The 21,748-nt window shown below is 35.0% G+C and overlaps 3 protein-coding genes and 1 non-coding gene across 5 annotated transcripts; 3 read left to right on the top strand and 1 right to left on the bottom strand.

Annotated features, from left to right (window-relative positions):
* The first annotated feature begins 494 nt into the window (after nt 1-494).
* Nucleotides 495-8,064, top strand: LOC132629572 (conserved oligomeric Golgi complex subunit 5). The gene is made up of 4 exons (XM_060345094.1): nt 495-1,617; nt 3,212-3,685; nt 6,100-6,499; nt 7,222-8,064. Exons 1-4 carry the CDS (start codon nt 550-552, stop codon nt 7,743-7,745), a joined length of 2,466 nt encoding a protein of 821 aa, XP_060201077.1. The 5' UTR covers nt 495-549; the 3' UTR covers nt 7,746-8,064.
* Nucleotides 8,065-10,814: 2,750 nt separating this feature from the next.
* On the top strand, nt 10,815-10,887 carry TRNAR-ACG (transfer RNA arginine (anticodon ACG)). The gene has a single exon. It is a non-coding gene; the product is annotated as a tRNA-Arg (tRNA).
* A 438-nt stretch (nt 10,888-11,325) lies between these two features.
* Nucleotides 11,326-15,742, bottom strand: LOC132629546 (GDSL esterase/lipase At4g10955-like). 2 transcript variants are annotated; one of them, XM_060345092.1, is made up of 2 exons: nt 15,317-15,742; nt 11,326-12,581 (listed from the first exon to the last, which is right to left on the bottom strand). In XM_060345092.1, exons 1-2 carry the CDS (start codon nt 15,490-15,492, stop codon nt 11,582-11,584), a joined length of 1,176 nt encoding a protein of 391 aa, XP_060201075.1. In that variant the 5' UTR covers nt 15,493-15,742; the 3' UTR covers nt 11,326-11,581. The 2 variants fall into 2 exon arrangements, with proteins under 2 accessions (XP_060201075.1, XP_060201076.1); XM_060345093.1 differs by lacking the exon at nt 15,317-15,742 and adding an exon at nt 14,655-14,918.
* A 2,727-nt stretch (nt 15,743-18,469) lies between these two features.
* On the top strand, nt 18,470-20,473 carry LOC132603792 (heavy metal-associated isoprenylated plant protein 47-like). The gene is made up of 3 exons (XM_060317375.1): nt 18,470-18,551; nt 18,826-18,997; nt 19,807-20,473. Exons 1-3 carry the CDS (start codon nt 18,546-18,548, stop codon nt 20,037-20,039), a joined length of 411 nt encoding a protein of 136 aa, XP_060173358.1. The 5' UTR covers nt 18,470-18,545; the 3' UTR covers nt 20,040-20,473.
* The last annotated feature ends 1,275 nt before the right edge of the window (nt 20,474-21,748 follow it).

The raw sequence follows: 21,748 nt of genomic DNA, 5'->3' as shown, positions 1-21,748 counted from the left end.
AAATGGTCCCTTAGTTTTCGTAGTAGCTTCAAAATAATTCCTTATAGCATTTTGGTCCTTTAAGTTTGCAACAAATAGCGACTTTTGGTCCTTTAGATTTGCAAAAAATAAACACATCAGATATTTGCCAAATTCTATTTCATCGGAATTCTCAAAATAAAAAATATTTAATGAAAACTCATATTTGAAAATACATATTTTGTAGTATATATTATTTTTGGTCTTTTTTAAAAGTTTGGCGAGACCTTTTAAGTTACAATTTCTGTTATTTTTTGTCTATTCTTTGAGTTTTTGGTGTAGTTTTTAAAATTGCAGTTTTTGAAATTTTGACCAGTAGTTTTGGTGTCTTTGGTTAAATTCTTCTTTTCACAGTCCCAATTAAATTTAACAGTCAGGGTTCCGTCAACAAATTTAAAGAACTAAAACAACTTAATTAATACTTTCAAAAAGACTAATTTACCCCTACTACCAAAAATATTAGATCTCTTCAATCCCATCTAATACCATTTGTTAATAAATCAAATCTTCAATTTTCACTCGCCGGAATCCATGGCTTCTCCGGCGATCCAACGCCTCTCAACCTTTAAAGACCGTTCTACCCCTACCGGAACCCTAACTCCCACCCCCACCACCCCACTATCTTCCTTCACATCCGATCCAATTTTCTCTTCATTCCTCACTTCCGATTTCGACTCCACGCGCTTCTCCTCCCACGCGCTCTCCTCCGGTTCCGCCGCGTCACGCATCGAGAAACTCCAAGAAGGTCTCAATCTCCTCAACACACAGCTCCGCACTGAAGTGCTTACACGTCATCAGGATTTACTCAATCAACTCACTTCCTTACGCGCTGCTGAACACGCGCTCTCCACGCTCCGTTCTTCTGTTACTTCACTTCAATCCTCACTTAAACGTACCCGAACCGAACTCTCCGATCCGCACCAAGTAATTTACGTAAATACCCTTAGGTTAAACAATTTACATTCCACAATTGAATTGCTTCAGTGTACAATTAGGGTTATTCGTTTATCGAAAAAGTTACGTGATTTAATCGGGTCGGGTCAGGACAACCCGGAAAAAGAATCGAAATTGGATCTTTCGAAAGCTGCACAGTTACATTTTGAGATATTGTCTGTTTATAATGAGTATAATTTAGTTGGGATTGATGTGGTTGATTTGGAGCTAAAATGGGTTGTTGAAATCGGAGGGAAATTACGTTTCGAAGGAATGAAATTGTTGGAGAAAGGACTTGAGGGTTTGAATCAAGCTGAAGTTGGTGCTGGATTACAAGTTTTTTATAATATGGGTGAGTTGAGAGGAACTGTTGATGGTTTGGTTAGTAAGTATAAGGGAATGGGAGTTAAGAGTGTAACAAACGCGTTGGATATGAAGGCGATATCTGTTGGCGGTGGGTTTGGTGGGGGGCCGGGTGGGGTGCAGAGAAGTGGGACACCGCAATTTGGAGGGAGTTGGAAAGCGAAGGACGCGTTGTGGGGAAGGATGAATGGATGTATGGATCAGTTGCATTCGATTGTTGTTGCTGTTTGGCATTTGCAAAGAGTTTTGTCGAAGAAAAGAGATCCGTTTACGCATGTTTTGTTGCTCGATGAAGTCATGCAGGTGTGTGTGTGTGTGTGTGTGAATGTATTTAGTTTCGAGCTGATATATGAATGTTTTGATGGAGTTATATTATATGATGCCTTTGTTATTATGAGTTATTTGTGAGTCTAAAATGTCATGATTGCATTGAGCTTGTTATCTGTTGTCCTGTGTTGGAAACTTAGTATTAGTAATCTAGAGATTAGTGATTCATGTATTCGTTGTTTAACCTTCTATCCGGCATAAAATAATATATTTCTATTGGATATGAATTGTTTTGAAGAAGTGATATTATGTGATGCCTCTCTTATTATGAGTTAATTGTAGTCTAAAAAATTATGATTGCATTGAGCTTGAAACAGTCGTCAGTATTGGAAAGTTAGGGGTCGTTTGGTTCGAAGACAAGTTATGCTGGGATTAGTAATGCTCGCATTGTTTCTTATCAACTGTCTTGAAGAAGTTATATTATATGGTGCCTTTCTTATTTTGAGTTATTTGTAGTAGAAAATGTCATGATTGCATTGAGCTTGAATCTGTTGCCCTTGCCCTATGTTGGAAACCTAGTATTGGTAAAACTGCATATTAAAGGGTTCGTTTGGTTGCTGGTAGAGTTATGTGGGTATTGGTTATGTAGGGATTAGTTGTACAGATGCAGTCATTCATGTATTAATTACTTAAGTTTCTATCTTGCATAAAATAATACATTTACGCATGTTTTGCTGATTGATGAGGTCATGCAGGTGTGTGAATGTATTTGAAGAAGTTATATTATATGATGCCTTTGTTATTGTTAGTTATTTGTAGTATAAAATGTCATGATTGCATTGAGCTTGAATTTGTTGCTCCGTGTTGGAAACTTAGATAGAATCATAGGAAGTACTGATAGACTGTCTTTACTACTGTGCATTATGTATTTTGTTTTGATGATGTGGATATCCTTTTGTCGTGATCCTGATCCTGTGTTTTGGGGTGAGTAATGTGGCAATTAAAAGGAAAAAAAGTCGTCAATATTAGGTTTATTAGTAGGTTGAAATGGTTTTCTGCTACCAAAGTTACAGTATGATGAGTAGCTTATAGTATGGTGACTACTACTTATTAAGGAATGGTTGAATCTGATAGCAAGTAAAGGGATAGTTTCTTCTTTTGGCTACCCCCAGGGAGTGCTTTCCCGAAGTTTCATGACCCATCGTAGCATTGACCTTCAATCTGGTGCCCCTTTTTGGAAACTTAGGTTTAGTAAAACTTGAATATAACTTTATACCTTTCTACGACAAACGAGGACCAAATTTTAGCGATTTTAAAGGGAGATTAGCTATGTCCTTTGTTTTGCTGTGCATACTCAGAGTCAGCACTAACTTAGTGATTTTCTTGTAATACCTTTAACCAATTTTAGAATTTCTTTTGAAGAGGTAAGTATTATAAATGTAAAATAATCAGCACAAACTACAAAGAGAGTGCTGCCATTACATCCAAAAGAGAGAAGGAGAAAAAACAACCCAAGGGTTTGGCATATTGCTGAAAAAACAGCTTTTCATGTTTGTTTTTTCATTCTTATAAATTGATTTGTTGATTTTTTTTTTCCTTGTGGTTGTTTACATTGCTACATTTTTATCAGGAAGGTGATCCGATATTGACAGATCGCGTTTGGGAGGCATTGGTTAAGTCTTTTGCTAACCAAATGAAGTCCACTTTCACCACATCAAGCTTTGTTAAGGAGATATTCACTATTGGGTATCCAAAACTCTTCTCTATGTTAGAAAACTTGCTTGAAAGAATTTCACGTGATACAGATGTCAAAGGAGTTCCACCAGCTCTCAGTCCAGAAGCAAAGGACCAAATGTTATCTTCCATTGATATATTCCAGACTGCTTTCCTAACCCTCTGTCTGAGTCGTCTTTCGGAACTTGTTAATACTGTATTCCCAGTGTCTAGTCGTGGAAGTGTTCCCTCAAAAGAACATATCTCAAGGATTATATCACGAATTCAAGAAGAAATAGAAGCCGTCCAGATGGATGCTCGGTTAACTCTTCTTGTCTTGCGTGAGATCAACAAAGTTCTGCTTCTGCTTTCAGAAAGAACAGAATACCAGGTACCTTTTTTCTCAAAATTTGTATGACAGAACGTTCTTTGAACTTTGAAGAAAACACTCTGTGTATAATTAAGAAGCAAAATTGTATATCATGAGCTCACTTCCTATCTTTCTTCACGATTTTTATGTGATAGTTGCAATTCGAGGTATGCTGAACATTTAAAGGAGCCATTTTACGCTTGAATAATACAATTCATTTTGTTTGTCGAGTGGTTGTGTGGAAGAGTTGCCAGTTCGGTCATGAAGAACGTAGAGATAGGTCTGCATTTCCAGAAATTTAGAATCAAGTTCATTCATACATCAACTAGAAAGTGCTGCAATCAGGGGAAAGGAGCAGGTGTTAATTTTAGACCTAGGGGTGGGAGTTCCTCTATTTAGCATGCTGATACAGGAGTATAGAGTAAGACCAGTATATTTTAGCCTAGCTGGACCCAAAAAAAAAAAAGAGTTTGCTGCTCGTTATAGGAAAAGAAAAAGATAGATAAGGGATACATTTATGCAAGTTCCTATTAAGTACTGCAGATCATTTTCCACGAACCTAGGAAGAATCTTTTAATTTTTGATCAAGAAAAAAAAGAATTTATGATGCATTCACTGGTTGCAATATTACAACGTCAGGTTGACTTCTGCAAAAAAACTTGAAGAGCCAACAAAATCAAAAACTTGAACCCCCTCCTATCAGATTGTCTTGCCTAAGGCTAGATTCATGTATCAATATCCATCTAAAGCAAGCCAATTTATTAGGATTAGTTCTCCATATCAACTTCCATGATCTTCTTTCAATCATATTACCAGTTCTCACCAACGCTTCATATCCTGTTTTGTCTTTGAACACTAATGTGAATTACCCATCTTATTTTGTCATCTCTTTGAGAATTGATATTAGCTTGTTGGTTATAAAAAAGCTTGTTCATTAGGGCCATTAGAGATTCCAACTCCCAGTCTTGACAATTACTCCTAAGTTGTATGTCCCAATAATTATTATCTCTATGTTCTCCATGTTGGCACTTGGTAATGAGTCAATCTGAGAGAGACTTGGAAATTCCTCTCTAAGGGTATTATACCAGTCCAAGGTCTTGCCACATTCTGTTTTTTTAAACATTCCCCACCTCAAACCTAATATGGTTGCTGAATATTCCCCACTGTTAGCATATATGTTTCCACGACCCTACACTGTGTTGAAACAAGATACCTTAGTGCTCCATTGAGTTAATGTTTCATGCTTGGCATTTATAACTTTCCTCTAGAAAGCCGCATTTTCACTATTGTATCTCCAGTTTGGCCATGTTTATGAATATTTACTTGATTAAAAAATTTTTACTGTGAGTCTGCCTCCAAGAGAGAGGAGTAGCTTCTTCCAAGTAGCCAACCTCCTCTCAAATCTTTCTATAACCCCTTGCCAAACATTTGTTGCTTTAAATTTCTACCTCAAATAAAAGAAAATCTTGAATAATTTGTTCTATCCTGCTAAAGTTTTCATGAACCAAACATAAAAAAATAAGATACTTATCAAAACAAAAAAAATAAAAGAAAAAAGAAATGAAGTTTATTCAAGGACCTACACAACTACCCCAATTTGAATTAGTTTAGAGTACCATTTTTTTATCTGATAACTTTCTCCTCGATTTAAATTGGATGAAATTACGACTCAAAAAAATGGAAAATAATTATTTTTGCGTTGCGGACTATTAGTTCTCAATGTTCATAATTATGGTGTGAAGGGGAAAAGTAATTTTGTATAGTGATGCTTTGAAAGGAATAGTTGAAGTTCTTGAAACTGGAAAAGTTACATAAAAGAAACTGATTGCTAACCGATAATTACGCCACCCCAAACACAAAAGGCAAAAGCTTAAGATTTAAAAATGCATACACGGACCAAGAAACTTTTACTTTTGTTTCGTTTATTTTTCTTCTTTCCATCTTGTTCTTGCTCTTTCTCGTCCTATTCTGCGTTTTAATAAAACTGTTTTTTGAGGTTCTACATTTTCTCTTTAGTCTTTTGACTCAACTCCAACTCACCTAAAAAGAAAGTATTGTAAGATTAACAGAGGAAACATCTAAATTCGAGTAGATTATCTTTGTATGCTACTGGTACTCTAAGCTTGATGTCTGGAATGAGTAGAATTCCTGCTATTACTATAACTAGAAATGCTTGGTATTCTTTTGAGTTTGTTACACTGAAATTCTGTACCAACTGGTAAATACCACCTTTGGTTGTATTCTTCTTCGTTTTGGGGGAAACATGGAAGTTTGCGCTGGTGATATTAATGATGTTTCCCATTCCCGATCAATTGGTTTTTGAGAATTATTATGTTATCATTGGAGTAATTGGATTAATGGATTAACTTAGATAAATGAATTTAGTTTCTGGATGCAAACTTTACTCGAATTTCATAGATTTACTTTGTCTACAGATATCTACTGGGCCTGAGTCACGGCAAATAACAGGTCCTGCGACTCCAGCACAGGTGAAGAACTTTGCATTATGCCAGCATCTGCAAGAAATCCATACCCGCATATCATCTATGGTGTCAGGATTACCAGCTATTGCAACCGATATTCTGTCTCCTTCACTGGGAGCTATCTATGGGGTTGCAGGTGATTCAGTAACACCACTATTCCAATCAATGCTTGATCGACTCGAGTCATGCATCTTGCAAATTCATGATCAAAATTTCGGTAGTCTCGGTATGGATGCTGCTATGGACAATAATGCATCGCCTTATATGGAAGAGTTGCAGAACAGTATTCTCCATTTCCGTAGCGAATTCCTGTCCAGGCTGTTGCCTTCTTCGTCAAGTAGCATTACTAGAGGTATGGGTGTCAAATGGGCAGGTTGGGTTTAATTTGGGCAGGTCAAAGTGGGCTGAGTTAAGCCCAAAAGTTACTTGGGCTGAAACGTGTTTGGCTAAAATGGGCTAAAAAGCAGGCATAACCCAATCCGCCCAATTCTTACTAAGCACCCGTTTGGCCATAAAAATTATTCATTTTTTTCCGGAATAATTTTTCACTTTATTTGAAAATCATTGTTTGGCCATGAAAATTCCAAAATTCAACTTGGAAGTTGTATTTCAAATATAAGTTGTTTTCAACTCATTTTTCACTTTTGAAGTTGTATATAAGTACATTCAAACATGAACATTATTCCAAATATTCTTTGCTAAAAGTATAACCAAAACACAACTCCATATTCTACTCCAAATCTGTAAATTCCAAATAAACTGAAAAATATTTGTAATCTATGGCTAAATGCCTATGTGGTTTCTTTGTTTGTTTGTTTTTTTTTTTTTTTTTTTTTTTAAAGCACCTAATAAAACTATTTTTTCTTTATTATGGCTATATATAACATATCAAGTAAAAAAATGTTATTTTGATAAGGTTTATATGGGTCAATTTGGGTTACATATAACCCATTTTTTAGATAGACGGAAATAAGTTGGGTTAAAATGGGCTGAGCTAATAAATGTCTCGCTCAAACTTGAGCGGGTTGGGCGGGTCATGTTTTCATGGGCTAATTTTGTTACCCCTAATTACAGGTTCAGAAACTATTTGTACCAGACTCGTGAGGAGCATGGCGTCTAGAGTTTTGATATTTTTCATCAGACATGCTTCACTTGTTAGACCTCTCTCGGAATCAGGCAAGTTGAGATTGGCCCGGGACATGGCTGAGCTGGAATTAGCGGTTGGCCAAAACTTGTTTCCAGTAGAACAGCTCGGTGCACCATATCGAGCACTTAGAGCATTTCGTCCTGTTATATTCCTTGAAACATCTCAACTTGCATCATCACCCCTTCGTCAAGATTTACCACCAAGTGTTATACTGCACCATCTTTACTCACGCGGGCCCGAAGAACTTCAATCACCTTTGCAAAGGAATAGACTTACTCCGATGCAGTATTCACTGTGGATGGATTCACAAGGGGAGGACCAGATATGGAAAGGGATTAAAGCTACTCTGGACGATTATGCTGCTAAGGTACGGTCAAGAGGGGATAAGGAATTTAGTCCTGTCTATCCTTTGATGCTAGAAATCGGTTCCTCTTTATCTGGGAATCGTTAAGAGGAACATTGAGAAAATGCACAGCTCGAATATTCTTTTCTTGGTATACACCTTTCGTCGCATTTTTGTTTGAATAATGTTGTTACAGATGAACTCACAGAAGACCATTTATTATGTTTCATTTCCCTTAGCCATGCTTTTAATATTTTACTTTAGTCCATTGTAATCTTTATTTTCACTTTTGTAGTATTGCCCTGATAGTAGTGCACAGATTCAAAGAGATGGATTGTAGTAGTTCAATGCCTCAGTTTGGTCAAACATGAAGAATGTTGTATTGAATCTTTTGACCATCTTAATGTTTTGAGATGCTCTTACTTTGTCTTCCTGCTCATCGGTCAATAGTCATATAATGACACTGGGTTTTAAAATTTTGGGTTTTCCCTTCGATCGTGTAATTTCTCTGTTTCTGTATTTCTGGAGTATGTGGTCGACATTTTTGCCATTTTACCAAATGCAGCTTAGATTTCGAGTGGTAATTGAAATGATCCTTGTTGATACAGAAGAGAGCTTGCACTCGGTGTTTACACGAAACTAATGAATGCAAGACACCCGTTCTGCACAAACTTTTTATCTCTTAACCATTTAACTAAAGGATAAATGACAAATATATTGAACATTTTGTTGCGTGCCTTCGCGGTTCTTCTACGTGATCCAAACATTATTGTTTTATATTAAATTTACCTTTTCACAAATATCCTTTTCTACTGAAAACTATAGAAATAGACTAACATCTACATTTAACTGCCTAATAATACTTTAAAAAGAAACTACTAATCCATGTAACTACAATTCTAGGAATATTCTTGATAAACGACTGCTCAAGAGTAGAATGGACTCTAATTTTCATACCTTAGTGTAGAATGAAACATTTTCTCAGCATCTTTTATTTAATATCCAATCACCAATCTTCTTTTGTTAATTAAATATGCATCTTAGTTTCTTTCAAGAGCCTTCAAAATTTTTCATATTAATACCTCTTAGGATCCCTTCGATAAGAGCAAAGAAAGTGAAAGCCAAAATAGTTACCTAGTTCTTAGTTCTAGGCAAGAAACATGGGGAAAAGAGCCATGAGTAGTCAAGTTTCCCAATTATCACAAAAGATAAACAAGAACAATAATATTCCTTGCAACAAGACACAACTCAACAACTTGATAAAGTTTTTGCGACCCAAAGTTTATATCACTAGTTCTTCAAATTTCAAGACCCTTGTTCAACAACTCACGGGCAAGGGATCAATTAGTCCAACTTCCATTCATCACGAGTCTGTGAAAGAATCTGAGCATCCAACTCAGAACTTTAAAGCAATGGATGAAGTGAGCCAGGATATTATGACCCCCTTTGAAAATTCTGACACGATCAATGAGGGACAAGTGTATTTTCTGACAAAATCACGTCAAGAAAGTATCAACCAAGAATTGTCAGTAGATTCATCAGAAGGAGGTATATCGTCATCTTTTATTGTGCATGAGCCTTCAATCCATAAATCGTCTGTTACAGTGTTAGATAGTTCCATCCAGAACACTATGAACCCCTTTCCAAATTCTGATACGATCAAAAAGGGACAAGTCTATTTTCTGTCAGAGTCACATCAAGAAAGTATCAACCAAGAACTGTCTGTTGATTCATGGAAAGGAAATATGTTGTCATCTTTTACTGCACATGAGCCCTCTGTTCAAAAATCATCGGTGACCGTGTTGGATAATTCCATCCAGGATATTATGTACCCCTTTGAAAATTCTGACACGACCGACGAGGGGCAAGTGTATTCACTGACAAAGTCTCATCAAGAAAGTATTAGCCAAGAATTATCCGTAGATTCATTGGAAGGGGGTACACCACCATCTTTTACTACACATGAACCTTTCATCCAAAAATCACCGATTACAGTGTTGGATAGTTCCATACCATGCCAAGAAATGGACTTTTCAGCAGAATATAGGAAAATGGAATCATGGCTATTGGAGATAGAATCATGTTCTAATCATCATCATCATCATCATCAAGAACAAATCTCTATCTGTGATAATTATGATTCTTATTCGTCCAATATTTTGTAATACTAGCATTACAGTGGCATAATTTCGACGTTGTGAGTTCTGAGTTGAGATCTAACTCCATATATAATTGTTATAGAGCTCAATGTCAACTCACCACGAACCCATTGTTAGATCCACCACTGTAATTTTAGATCCTTATATCTTTTGTATGAATCCATGAGAGGCTAAAAAAGTCTCCTGTGCATGATCAAGATTGTTCAAATCAAGCTATAAAGTTGTACATGGTTCTTGTAATCTTTATTACCTTTTCATTCTCTGTCTCTCATAAATAAACAGAAAAATTGTAATAAGTTGTAGAGTTTATAAGATTGATGGATAGTTTTGTATATAGAAGATGCAACTATTCTATTTATTAATATGTGGTAGATTTTGCTTCTAAATCAACATTTTTGTAATTTAAAAATTATCGGCCGTTTTCCTGACCCCGCGCATAGCGGAAGCTTAGTGCACCGGATTACCCTTATCTTAGTGAGCTCAACTTTAAAAAATCCATTTAGTCATTTAGCAAAACTTTTATTGCCTATTGGACACAAGTTTTAGTTGCAATGTGCACATACATTAGTTTTGCCTACCTATTGAGTAGATGGTGATCCGCCATTGCAGCGCGTCTTTATAGAGGCTAATGGAATTGGTGATCTTATGGCAAGAATGGAAGTAATCTAGTTGTTTTTGGGAGCTTAATGACTTGTCCTGCTTCACCTACTTTTTGTTGTTTCTATTTAGGAAAAGAACAGATTAGGAACTATTTTTCCTAGTCTAGTCCCAATTTGTAATGACTCTTAGTATACTTTAATAAATATCCTTATCACCACAAAACAAAAGTTACGAGGCATGACTGAAAAACAAATTTTGCTTAGTAAATTTTTCTTAAGCGGAGATCATTTTACAAAAATTATGTGAAGTAGGGCCAGAAGTTCAAGACTTCAACTTTTAGAGGTCATTCTTGCAAGTCATTGATTTATTTAGATGTCACTATAATTTTTATAATATTGTTCGTCAGCATATCAACAAGGACTCTGTGGCCCAATGGATAAGGCGCTGGTCTACGAAACCAGAGATTCTGGGTTCGATCCCCAGCAGAGTCGGTCAATTTTTTTCTTGTTTGCAACGGTCACTTGAATTTTCTCTTGAGCTTGTTATTTGTTTTATTTGGACAAACTTTAACCCAATCCCTGGTTGAGAGAAGGAAGATTATGATTTTTATGATTAAAGAGACTAAACAGATTGTGCTCTTACAAAATCTAGCTAATCATAAACTAAATTCCATAAATTGTGGTTCTTATGGCTCCTCATTTATATAAGATTTCAAAATATAAATTCTTAGGGGTGTTTAGTAGATGGTTTGGAATCATTAATTCAAGCACAAAATCTCGCATAAGATAATATAAGAAAAAAGGAATAATCGCCGTTTGGTTGACAGTATTAAATTATACATGCATTGAGATATGCTCCTATGAATTATTTTATGCGGAATACAGTGTGGAATAAGAATGCATGTATTAATAAAAAATGCGCTTTTAAAGTAAGTAAATTCATGTATAACAATCTCATCATTATTAGTCACTGCATAAACAATCCATAATCTTGTACAGAAAAAATGAACACAAACATGGTGAGTTGGGAAACAATGGGAGTGAAAATGAGTTATTTAGGGGATGGATGACTATACTGCCCGGACTCTCCAAACTTGCGCCCCACACAGTGTCGGGTCTTCCAGAAATGCACTACTTTTGAAGGATCCAACACGCACTCGATGATGAGAAGTCCCAGCAATTCCATTCATTGGCGCTTCGCTTGTGTTAGTTGAGAAGCAGGAAGAGTGTACAAGGATTTCAACTGCTGACTAATAAGTTTGCTGTTACTAATAGCCATTTGGAGTTCCAAATTATCAGACCACCATTGCTCCAATCCATGTGCCTCAAGAAACTTCTGTTTCCCTTTATTAGATGACAAGAAAAGCTTTGCACCAGCAGCAACTTGTTGACCGTTATTTCTTGGTTTTGCATTCTCCTTATCGGCCTCATTGTTGTCTTGTACACCATTATTTTCTTGATCAGTATAAGAGCAACATATATAATCACTATTGTTAATGTACAAATGAGGCACCCATTGCTTTAGACCTATCCGAAAAGGTGGTGCATTTTCCTCGTAGCTCGTTTGATCATCCGTTTTCGAAGGGATCATTGATTTTAGCCTTTTCCACGCGAATCCAGCTTTTTCGCCTATGTTTCTTAAGCTCATAGCAAGTGATACTGAGGGCGGATTGAATAAATGTGCCTCTACATGTACCCCTTCTTTCGCTAAAGCTTTTCCCACTTGGAGAGCAAATCCAGCTCCAAGTGAATGGCCTACAATACATACATTGTTGCTGCCATACTTTGTGGCAACTGATTTTAGAGAATTGAGGGCTGCACTGAATCTCACAGAACCTTTCAGACTTTCCCAAGCTAGGAAACGGAGATCGTCTTCGATATCCCTTCTCATCGTTTGGCTTTTGAGAAGCGTTCCTCTTAAGGCCACGACAGCCCTTGGCGCACCACTAGGTCTGATGAATATGAAATCTGATAATGCTGCTGATCTGTCCCATTCTAAGATTGCACCGAAAATAGATCCATCTCTTTCGTCGTTTAAAGTCTCAACTAACTTGTACTTGAAAGGTATTAACCATTTTGGAGCAAGCGCATTTTCTTCTGTCCTGTTTTCTTGTCTGTCGATTTCGAGAAGGTAAACTACTTGGACAAAGCAGGCCATGACAGTTCTTTTGTAGTTAGCATCCTTCCTGTCAATTTGAATTACGTATTTAGCATCAAAGTCAATGTCTAACAATACAGAAGAAAAGACTTATAAGTTGATGGTAGTTGCACATTGAGAATGAAAAGGGATGACTCAACTAACTTAAGGAAAAACCAGTGAGTCTTCCTCATTCTTGACACTAAACAATGGAAATTTTAGCCCAAAAACAAGATTTTCCAGTGATTGAGTTAACATATATCAATATCAAGACACCAGTGAAATACTGAAATAAACAAAAAGGCATACATCAACATCATAATATGACCTCAACCAATCCCCCACCCCACCACCACACCCCCTCGCTCCCCTTCAACTATGAGTGAGGCATTAAAGTATAAATAACATAAACAAGGTTCTTGAAATTACATGGAAAAAACAAAGAACACCAAGAAAAATTACCAATTGAGCAAGTGATAAAACTAATGCAGAGTGATTTCACATGTTGGTAGCGACTTAGGTAATATCATGTTTATTACCATAAGGAGTGCCATAAGCAGGTTGATTTCTTATTCACATTTATATATTCAGTTTCACAAAAATAATCACCATGGCAAGATTTGTATCCTGAAGAAGTTAACTTCTACCTCCTTAGGCTATAGATAGAATAGTAGAAAGTATTAGCTACACTCATTGGCTTGAACTCCCACAAAAGTTTTGCAATCTCAAAATGACAATTTGATGGAACTTATTGGGTCTTTTATCAATGCATCTACTAAAGAATCAGTCAGATTTGCTGTCGATTTACCCCAAAAGACCTATTTCACTCAACATGTCATGACTAAAACTTGAAGGAAACCAAAGTGGAATTCAACAATATCACTCGAAGGGGTGGAACTAGATATTGTAAAGCTGCAAAATAGTCTCTTGTTTCTAGTTTGCTTTTGGTGTTCCCATGAGACCCCTGTTTGTATAGAAAATTGGGTCTCCTTTTTTGAGAATCATGTTTTGATGTAGGTTCTCTGTTTTTGGTATACGGCTTTGTATACGGGGTCTTTTTCCCCCAACTGTTAATAAAATTATTACCTTATCAAAAAAAAACATTCTCCTCCAAAGGTTTGAGATAGTCAAAACTTTTGCAATGAAAAATCACCTAGAGGTCTAAAGCCAAAACAACAGATTTAAGCACCCTCCTACAGTCTACAGATGTGATAGAATTTAGACCCTAGATAAGCTGATGGAGAAATTTTAATACCTTAAAGTGTTATCCTATCAAAACTTAACCTGCCCTAATTAAGTAGTTGGAAAGAGGTGTTAGTTAGCTAGTGGAGAGAGGGGAGAACACCATTTTCCATGCTTATTTTTTGAAATCCCCAAGCACTGAAACAAGCATACAAACACTGAAACAAGAACTCTATGATCAGCTACAGGGCTAAAGCTTTGAAACTTTGAAAGCAAATTGAGAATTTCGGATCTAAAGAAAACGTACTAACATGACTAAAACAAATCTCAGCTGATAGTATCACCTGTATCGATTTTCTTTTTCGCGATGTATGCATGAATTCTAAAAGATTGTAGGTCAGGAGAAATAGTGGTCAGCTAGACGAAAAAAAAAGATTGCTCACTGTCTATAATTTCAGAGATAACAGGAGACTTGGCTGAGCAACACCAACTAACTTCAATTCTAATACCTCAAGGGTTAGTTTGGTTAGGAACAAGGATATCCTGGGATTGTAATACAATATTATAAATTTATACCGATTTTAGCAAATACATTACCAATAACCAAACATGGGATAAATCTAATACCAAATTTTATACGGAGATTATTATCCTAATCTCCAGTAACCAAACGACCCCTAAAATGTTATCCTATCTGAAAATTGAACTATCCTTCAACTGGGAGCCTAAGCCATGAATCAGTTCAGTTAAACCACAAGATGAACCAAATCAAAACCTAAAACACACAATTAAATCTAAAATCAAGAAAAGGGTCTCAAATCCACTATTCAAAATCCCCAAACACTGAAAAACACACACTCAATCATCAGCTACAAAACTAAGCTTGAAACTTTAAAATCAAATCAAGAAAATAAACATAGAGATAGAATAAAACACTAACCAACTAGAATTAATAAGATCTCTCCAATTTGGAGAAGCAACATTTCTTGGACCAGATACATGAAATGCATAAGGATGAGATTCAACAACATCACCCTCTTTAAAAGTTTCCATTTTTGTCTCTTCTTTAGCTGCCACCATTTCATTTCTCATCTCCTCCCAAATAAACACACTCTATAGTCTATATGATAAGCTACAGGATTAAATCTTGAAACTTTGAAAGCAAATTGAGAAGATGAACACCAACCAACTAGAATTAGCTTTAGTTAGTTCAGTTAAACCACAAGATGAACCAAATCAAAACCTAATAAAACAATGAAGTATGAAATCAAGCAAGGGGCTTCAAATCCACTGTTCAAAATCCCCAAACACTGAAAAAAGCACACTACAACATACCCAGTGTATTCATACAAGTGGAGTCTGGGGAGGGTAGGGTGTACGCAGACCTTACCCCTACCTTTGTGAGGTCGGGAGGCTGTTTCCGGTAGATTTCAGTTAAACCTTAAAAATAATGAAATTTGAAATCAAGAAAGGGTCTCAAATTCAAAATCCACAAGCACTGAAACAAGCAAATTCTATATGATCAGCTACAGGACTAATTAAAGCTTGAAACTTTGAAAGCAAATCAAGAAAATAAACATAGAGATAGAATAAAACACTAACCAACTGGAATTAATAAGATCTCTCCAATTTGGAGAAGCAACATTTCTTGGACCAGATACATGAAATGCATAAGGATGAGATTCAACAACATCACCCTCTTTTAAATTCTCCATTTTTATCTCTCCTTCAGCTCCCATTAATTCATTTTTCATCTCATCCGAACCCCTTTTCGCCATTTATAAAACAACCCCACTTCTTCAATCGAACAAGGTAACGAGTCTAAGCGAAAAAAAAATTGAACTTTAAATTAATAGCCCTTTTTTTTTCACCTGAAAAAAATGGAAGTTTTGAGGATGAAGAAGTGAAGTGTGTTTGCCTTTTTTTTTTTTTCTTTTCCTTTTTTGATTTGTACTACATGGTATTGGATTTTGTTGACATTAATGAGGAATCCAATTCTTGGATTAGATAGTAGTAATGATTATTAATGGTAAAATTTGAATTATGTCTGGCTTTTGTTTTAAGGTGTTTCTAACGGTCATATTTTTCATATCTTTGGATTCCCTCTCTGTTTCAAAGGGTCACTAAATATTTTATTGGGAAAATAATACTCTATGTCTATTTGGTGAAAATATTTACCCGAAATAGCCTTTTTACACATTATTATATACTTTTATATAAGGTTTATACGTTATCTACAGTAAGTTTATAATTTTGTATAATGTTGTAAGCTGGCTATGCGGATGTAAATTAAAAATATAGCTACATGAATGTAATATTTTATACTGAGTTGTATATAATTGAAATTATCCCTTTATTGGGGAAGTTACACATTAGATATATCCATTAAAAATATTTATATGCGCTAATTAATACTTCATTTTTACTTGTCATGTATTAATTTGGCAAGCCCCTAAAGAATCCATAAATAGAATGACAATTTTATTATATGATCCTTAATTATTACTTAGTCATTTAATGGTTGTCTTATCTGTGTATTGCAATGTGTTACTCCATTTATTTTCTATCTTGATATTTTATTGTTCTATTTTTCTTACAATCCTACATTGACTATGTTTCTTTTTGAGTCGAGGGTTTATCGGAAACAGGCTCTCTACCCCACAAAGGTTGAGGTAAGGTCTGCGTACATCTTATTTTCCCCTGACCCCACTTTGTGGGATTACACTGGGTTGTTGTTGTTGTTAGTAATTTAATGATTGAAATCAATCAAACACACTATAAAAGTTGTGCAAACATTAATAATTCTTTGAAATTTCCAACTCAATAATTAATAATAAGGGTAAAATAGGTATGAAACAGTAAATTAAATTATCTCTTGATTTTTCAAACTGGACAAGTAAAAATGGAGGAGGGAGTATATAAAAATACACAGTAATTAAACATATATTATATATTTATCGACTATTTTTTTGAGTCGGTAGTTATTTAAGTTAATTTTTCTTTTCTTTTATTGGCCATATTGAAAGCTGAAATGATTGAGCAATGTCGAGTGTTGGTCAAACTTATTTGCATAGAATATTTACACAAAATCATATCAATTTTCATAGTTAACTGAATTATTGAAGTGAAAATACATATGATTATAGTTAAGCAAAATAAATGTATTTGTAAACACAGGTCATTCGTTTACCGGTTTACTATAAATTCCTAATAAAATTTAACGTAAGGTATTTTATGTGCATCAGGTTGTTAAGTGAGTAAATATTTGGCTATAGTTGCTGACTTGGAAAGGCCCCTTTGCATTTTAGCTGATTTGGAATGCCTACTTGGCTTTTTGGTTAGATTTAATCAATTTTCTGACTAGATTTGTGATTTTGAAGTGACAAAACTTAATTTAGTGTTTCTTCTAGGAAAAATCGCAAGATGAATAACCATTTCATAAAGAGTTTTAATACCTAAAACCCCCCTTAAATTACTCACATTTTGTAATTTAATTATTTAAACTATGAGGTATTGATGTTAATATCTCCCTGAACTATAACATTTTCATCTAAAAACTTCTTGCAGTGTTAAGTGGGATGAAGAGTGACTTCACTCTCTTTGTAATGTGTAGGCCAAAAAAGAGTCATTATAGTGTTTTACGTCCATTTTCCTAGAATTAAATTATTGTTTTTTGTATCCACAAAATCATACAAGAACAGAAAAAATTGGACTTTGAAATCTTCTAAGTTGGTTGTGGAATCTGCATCATTTTCCAATGCCAATTCAGCAATTAAATCAACAAGTTTGTACGTAGTTTAAGGATTTAATTCTGAAGAAAATAGCCTTCAGAAGCAACAAATGAGAGAACTATACAGAGTTATATACATTATATATGAAAATTTGTTTTAGTAAATATCCACAAACATACAAATATATTTGAGTCAAACGTCTGAACCGGTCCAAATAAATAGAGAACCCTCAGTTTACGTTCTTCGACTATTCAAGTCATGGATAAATAGAACTACCATCAAGGGGTATGATGAGGATATTGGGTGAATAAGATTCATTCACCTTACTAAAAAATTTGGATTCGAGCATTGCGAATGAAAAAAATTCTGATAGAGAGTGTTTTTCCTCTGAATAGTCTTACATGGTGCTAATCCAAATTAATCGGGAATATCGGTTGTAAACCAAAAAAATAGGAAAGGACAACTATTGGATTCTGCCGACTCCGTATGAAGAGCTGTAGCTCCGTCCTTGAGAGCGGTGAAGAGATCCTAAGTTCAAGTTCCACTGTCACCCATTATCAAGAAAAGAATATTCACATGCTTAAACTCAAGAAAAATAATCAGGCTCTCGCATAAAGGGCCATATTAAAGACATTAAGTAAATAAAAGTATGAGATCTCTAATAACTTAATTCATTTACTTAAGATGATCACATTTAACCCTTATGCTATGCAGTGGCGGAGCCAGAATTTTTGCCTAGGGGTTCAAATATATGAAGCAAATACACGAAGAAGCCAAGGTGGTTCAACATCTACTATATATACATGAAAAAATATTCTTAACCTTATATATACAGCGTAATTTTTCACCGAAAGGATTCGAATGAACCCCTCGAAAGCTACCTAGCTCCGCCCTCGATGATACGTTAAGCTTGCTCTTGGATGGTGACCTTTCTTCTTTGATGTAATTGTTGTGACAACAGTAATAGATTTTTCCACATGATTTTAGAATATAAAAACTACAAGAAGGTCACTCAAAATTGTAATCACAATCTCCAAAACATGAAGTTTTAAGAATATTATTATCATAGATTGGTCCATCCTATCCATTGAAGAAGAATAATGACGGTACGTATAACATTCAAACCTTTCTATAATAACCATCTTTTATAATAACATTTCATTGTAACAGTTAAGTTTTTTTTTTCTTTTTCTTTTGAAAGCTACTTCATGTTATGTTATATTATATGTTTTTTATAACAATATTTGGTTTAAAAAATGGAACAAATGACGCTGTCATATAGAGGTTTGACTGTATAATTTTTTGGTAGCATCAAACAAATGTGCAATAAACTCATTTCTAATTAATTTTGCTGATTTCTTTTTAGTGGTATTAATGCAGAAAAAAATTGTCATTAGGGTGTGTATTACTGGAAACCCTCCTCCCACACTGAAGAAGTTTGTTGTGGATTTTGTGAAGTTAAAGTACTTTGTAAAATGTTGGGGGTACAAATCCCAATGTTCTATCTCCAAAAATCAGAGCAAGCTGTTGTCAATTGCAGCAAAAATACCAGGTAATAATAATATTGTCTTCTGATTCATAAGCCTTACTAATTATAGAATGTCTCCTTTAGGCAAAGTTTTGTCAACATGAAAAGAAAAGTAAAGCAAAATTATTAGTACTTGCTTAATTATTTTTAAATTTCAATATTTTTATTTTGCCCTTAATGGCACTCTCCTTTATAGGAATGACATGACTTGTTTAAACCCACATGATTCAAAGGCTATTTTTGATATGTTATATACACCTTTAACTTAAAACTACAAGATAAAGTCTTCTTTTACGTTCTTAAATTTTGTGTTTAGTCAATTGAATCTCTTTCGGCTGAAAATTATAGTGTAGAAAAGGTTAATACTAGAATTCTTTCAATGTGTAAACTATTAATAAATCCTGTTGATATGAGGAAATATTCCAGAATACTGGTAAAGGTAGTTCAAAAATTTGAATCTCATTTATAATTAGTATTTTTTTTAACCAATCTAACATAAATTCTTGATTCCGCCACTAATTAAAGAGACATATTACATATCAACAAAGTTTGTACACAAATTGGTACGAAAGAAAGAATCAGATAAAACGCCATCTGTTAAGGCGTGTGGTGGGACGGATAAGGTACTTCTACCTTTAATCAGAGGTTTCGAGTTGGAGCCATGAAAATAGAGAAACTCCTAATCGGGACCGCTTCCTTCTTTATGACCTACACAACAAAAATCTATATTAATCGAGCTAATGAATTCTGAATACCAAATGATTATTAAAAAAACGATCCCTACTACTAGTAATTACTATAGACTAACTTTTTGTATGATTAACATTTTGCAGGGGTAGAGAAAGTAGCTATAGAAGGGGAGGAAAAGAATGAGCTAATGGTGATTGGTGAGGGAATTGATGCAGCAGAGTTGGTCACTATACTAAGGAAGAAAGTGGGCGTTGCTGATGTTGTGAGTGTTGGCCCAGTGGATAAGAAGAAAGAAGAAAAAAACCCTATAGTATCATGGGTCTATGGCAATTATCAAATACCCTCTCTTCAATTTTGGGAAGTTAAAGATCCCTAGTACTACTCTCTTTGGTGATTTGCTTAATGGGGGTTCAAGAATACTGAACTTTGGGCAATAATAACAAAAGTAGCGGAAGATTATGCAATAGTATTTTCAGTTATTTGTGGTAAATATAGATTCAAGCAGTGGCGGAGCCAGGATTTATGCCAAGAGGGTTCAAAAATATAAAGAAGCCATAAATGAAGAAGCTAAGGGGTTCAACGTCTACTATATATACAAAAACAAAAAAATCACCTTGTATATACAATGCAATTTTTCGCCGAAGGGGATTCGGGATTCCGAACCCTCTGGGCTCTTACTAGGTCCGCCACTGGATTCAAGCGTTATCAGTAGATCCACAACAAATAAGAAGCATTGAACTTAATTGCTTTTGCAATTAATTTTATGTTAGGAACTCGCATTTATCAAAACAAGACAGATGTAAATAATCGAGAAAGAAATCTGAAAATGCAATAGATGACACAGACATTTAACGTGGAAAAACCCAAGTCGGGAAAAAAATCAAGGGCAACGACGAGCAAAATTCACTATATAGAAGGTTGAGTACAGTCAAGTCCTCAAGAACTTGAAAATGCAGGAAATAGGACAAAAAGAAACCTCAGTATATTCCTACTATATTTCTACTTCCAAGCAGTAGAAAAAGTATATAAGCATAAAAGAAAATGCCCCTGAAAAATAGGCTCCACTTTTAGAAAAACAGTTGGCCAGTAAGCTGCACAATCTTCACCATGATCTCCTTAACTGTCCTAAAATTATGCAAGTGCCAAGAAGAGCTGATCAAGCCTTAAATAAAGAACTGGAGCATGAAACACTTGGACCGGACTGGAATATGTTGACTTAACGGGGCAGAATAAACAGTAAGAAATTTGAGGCAACCTTAACATTTTAATTTCGATATTAATCCGATTTACAATAGTATCATTGGTCTATGGCAATTATGAAATACCCCCTCTTCAATTTTGGGAAGTTAGAGATCCCTACTACTTCTCTGTTTGGTGATTTGTGCTTAATGAGCTCAAGAAAATTGAACTTTGACTAATATCAACAAAAGCAATGGAATATTCTACGGTAGTATATTCGGTTGTTCGTGATGAAACAGATTCAACCATCTGGACTAGTAGATTCATAATAAGTAAGAAGCATTGACTTAGTTGCTTTTGCAATTTATTTTAATTCTGATATTAATCTGATATATAATAGTACCATTGGTCTATGGCAATTATGAAATACCACCTATTCAATTTAGGGAAGTTAGAGATCCCTACTACTTCTCTGTTTGGTGATTCATGCTTAATGGGCTCAAGAAAATTGAACTTTAGCCAATAACAAAAAAGGCAACGGAATATCCTATAGTAATATATTCGTTTGTTCGTCTAGACTCAAGCATCCGGAATAGTAGATTCACAATAAATAAGAAGCATTGACTTAATTGCTTTTGCAATTTATTTTAATCTTGGTATTGATCTGATATATAATAGCCCATTGGTCTATGACAATTATGAAATACCGACTACTCAATTTTAGGAAGTTAGAGATCCCTACTACTTCTTTGTTTGGTGATTTGTGCTTAACAGGCTCAAGAAAATTGAACTTTGACCAATAGCAACAAAGGCAACGGAATATCCTATAGTATTATATTCGTTTGTTCGTGGTGAAATAGATTCAAGCATCTGGACCAGTAAATTCACAATAAATAAGAAGCATTG

This window comes from Lycium barbarum, chromosome 1 (genome assembly GCF_019175385.1).
Source record: "Lycium barbarum isolate Lr01 chromosome 1, ASM1917538v2, whole genome shotgun sequence".
Classification (NCBI taxonomy): Eukaryota; Viridiplantae; Streptophyta; class Magnoliopsida; order Solanales; family Solanaceae; genus Lycium; species Lycium barbarum.
This window is presented reverse-complemented; position numbering and strand designations above follow the sequence as displayed.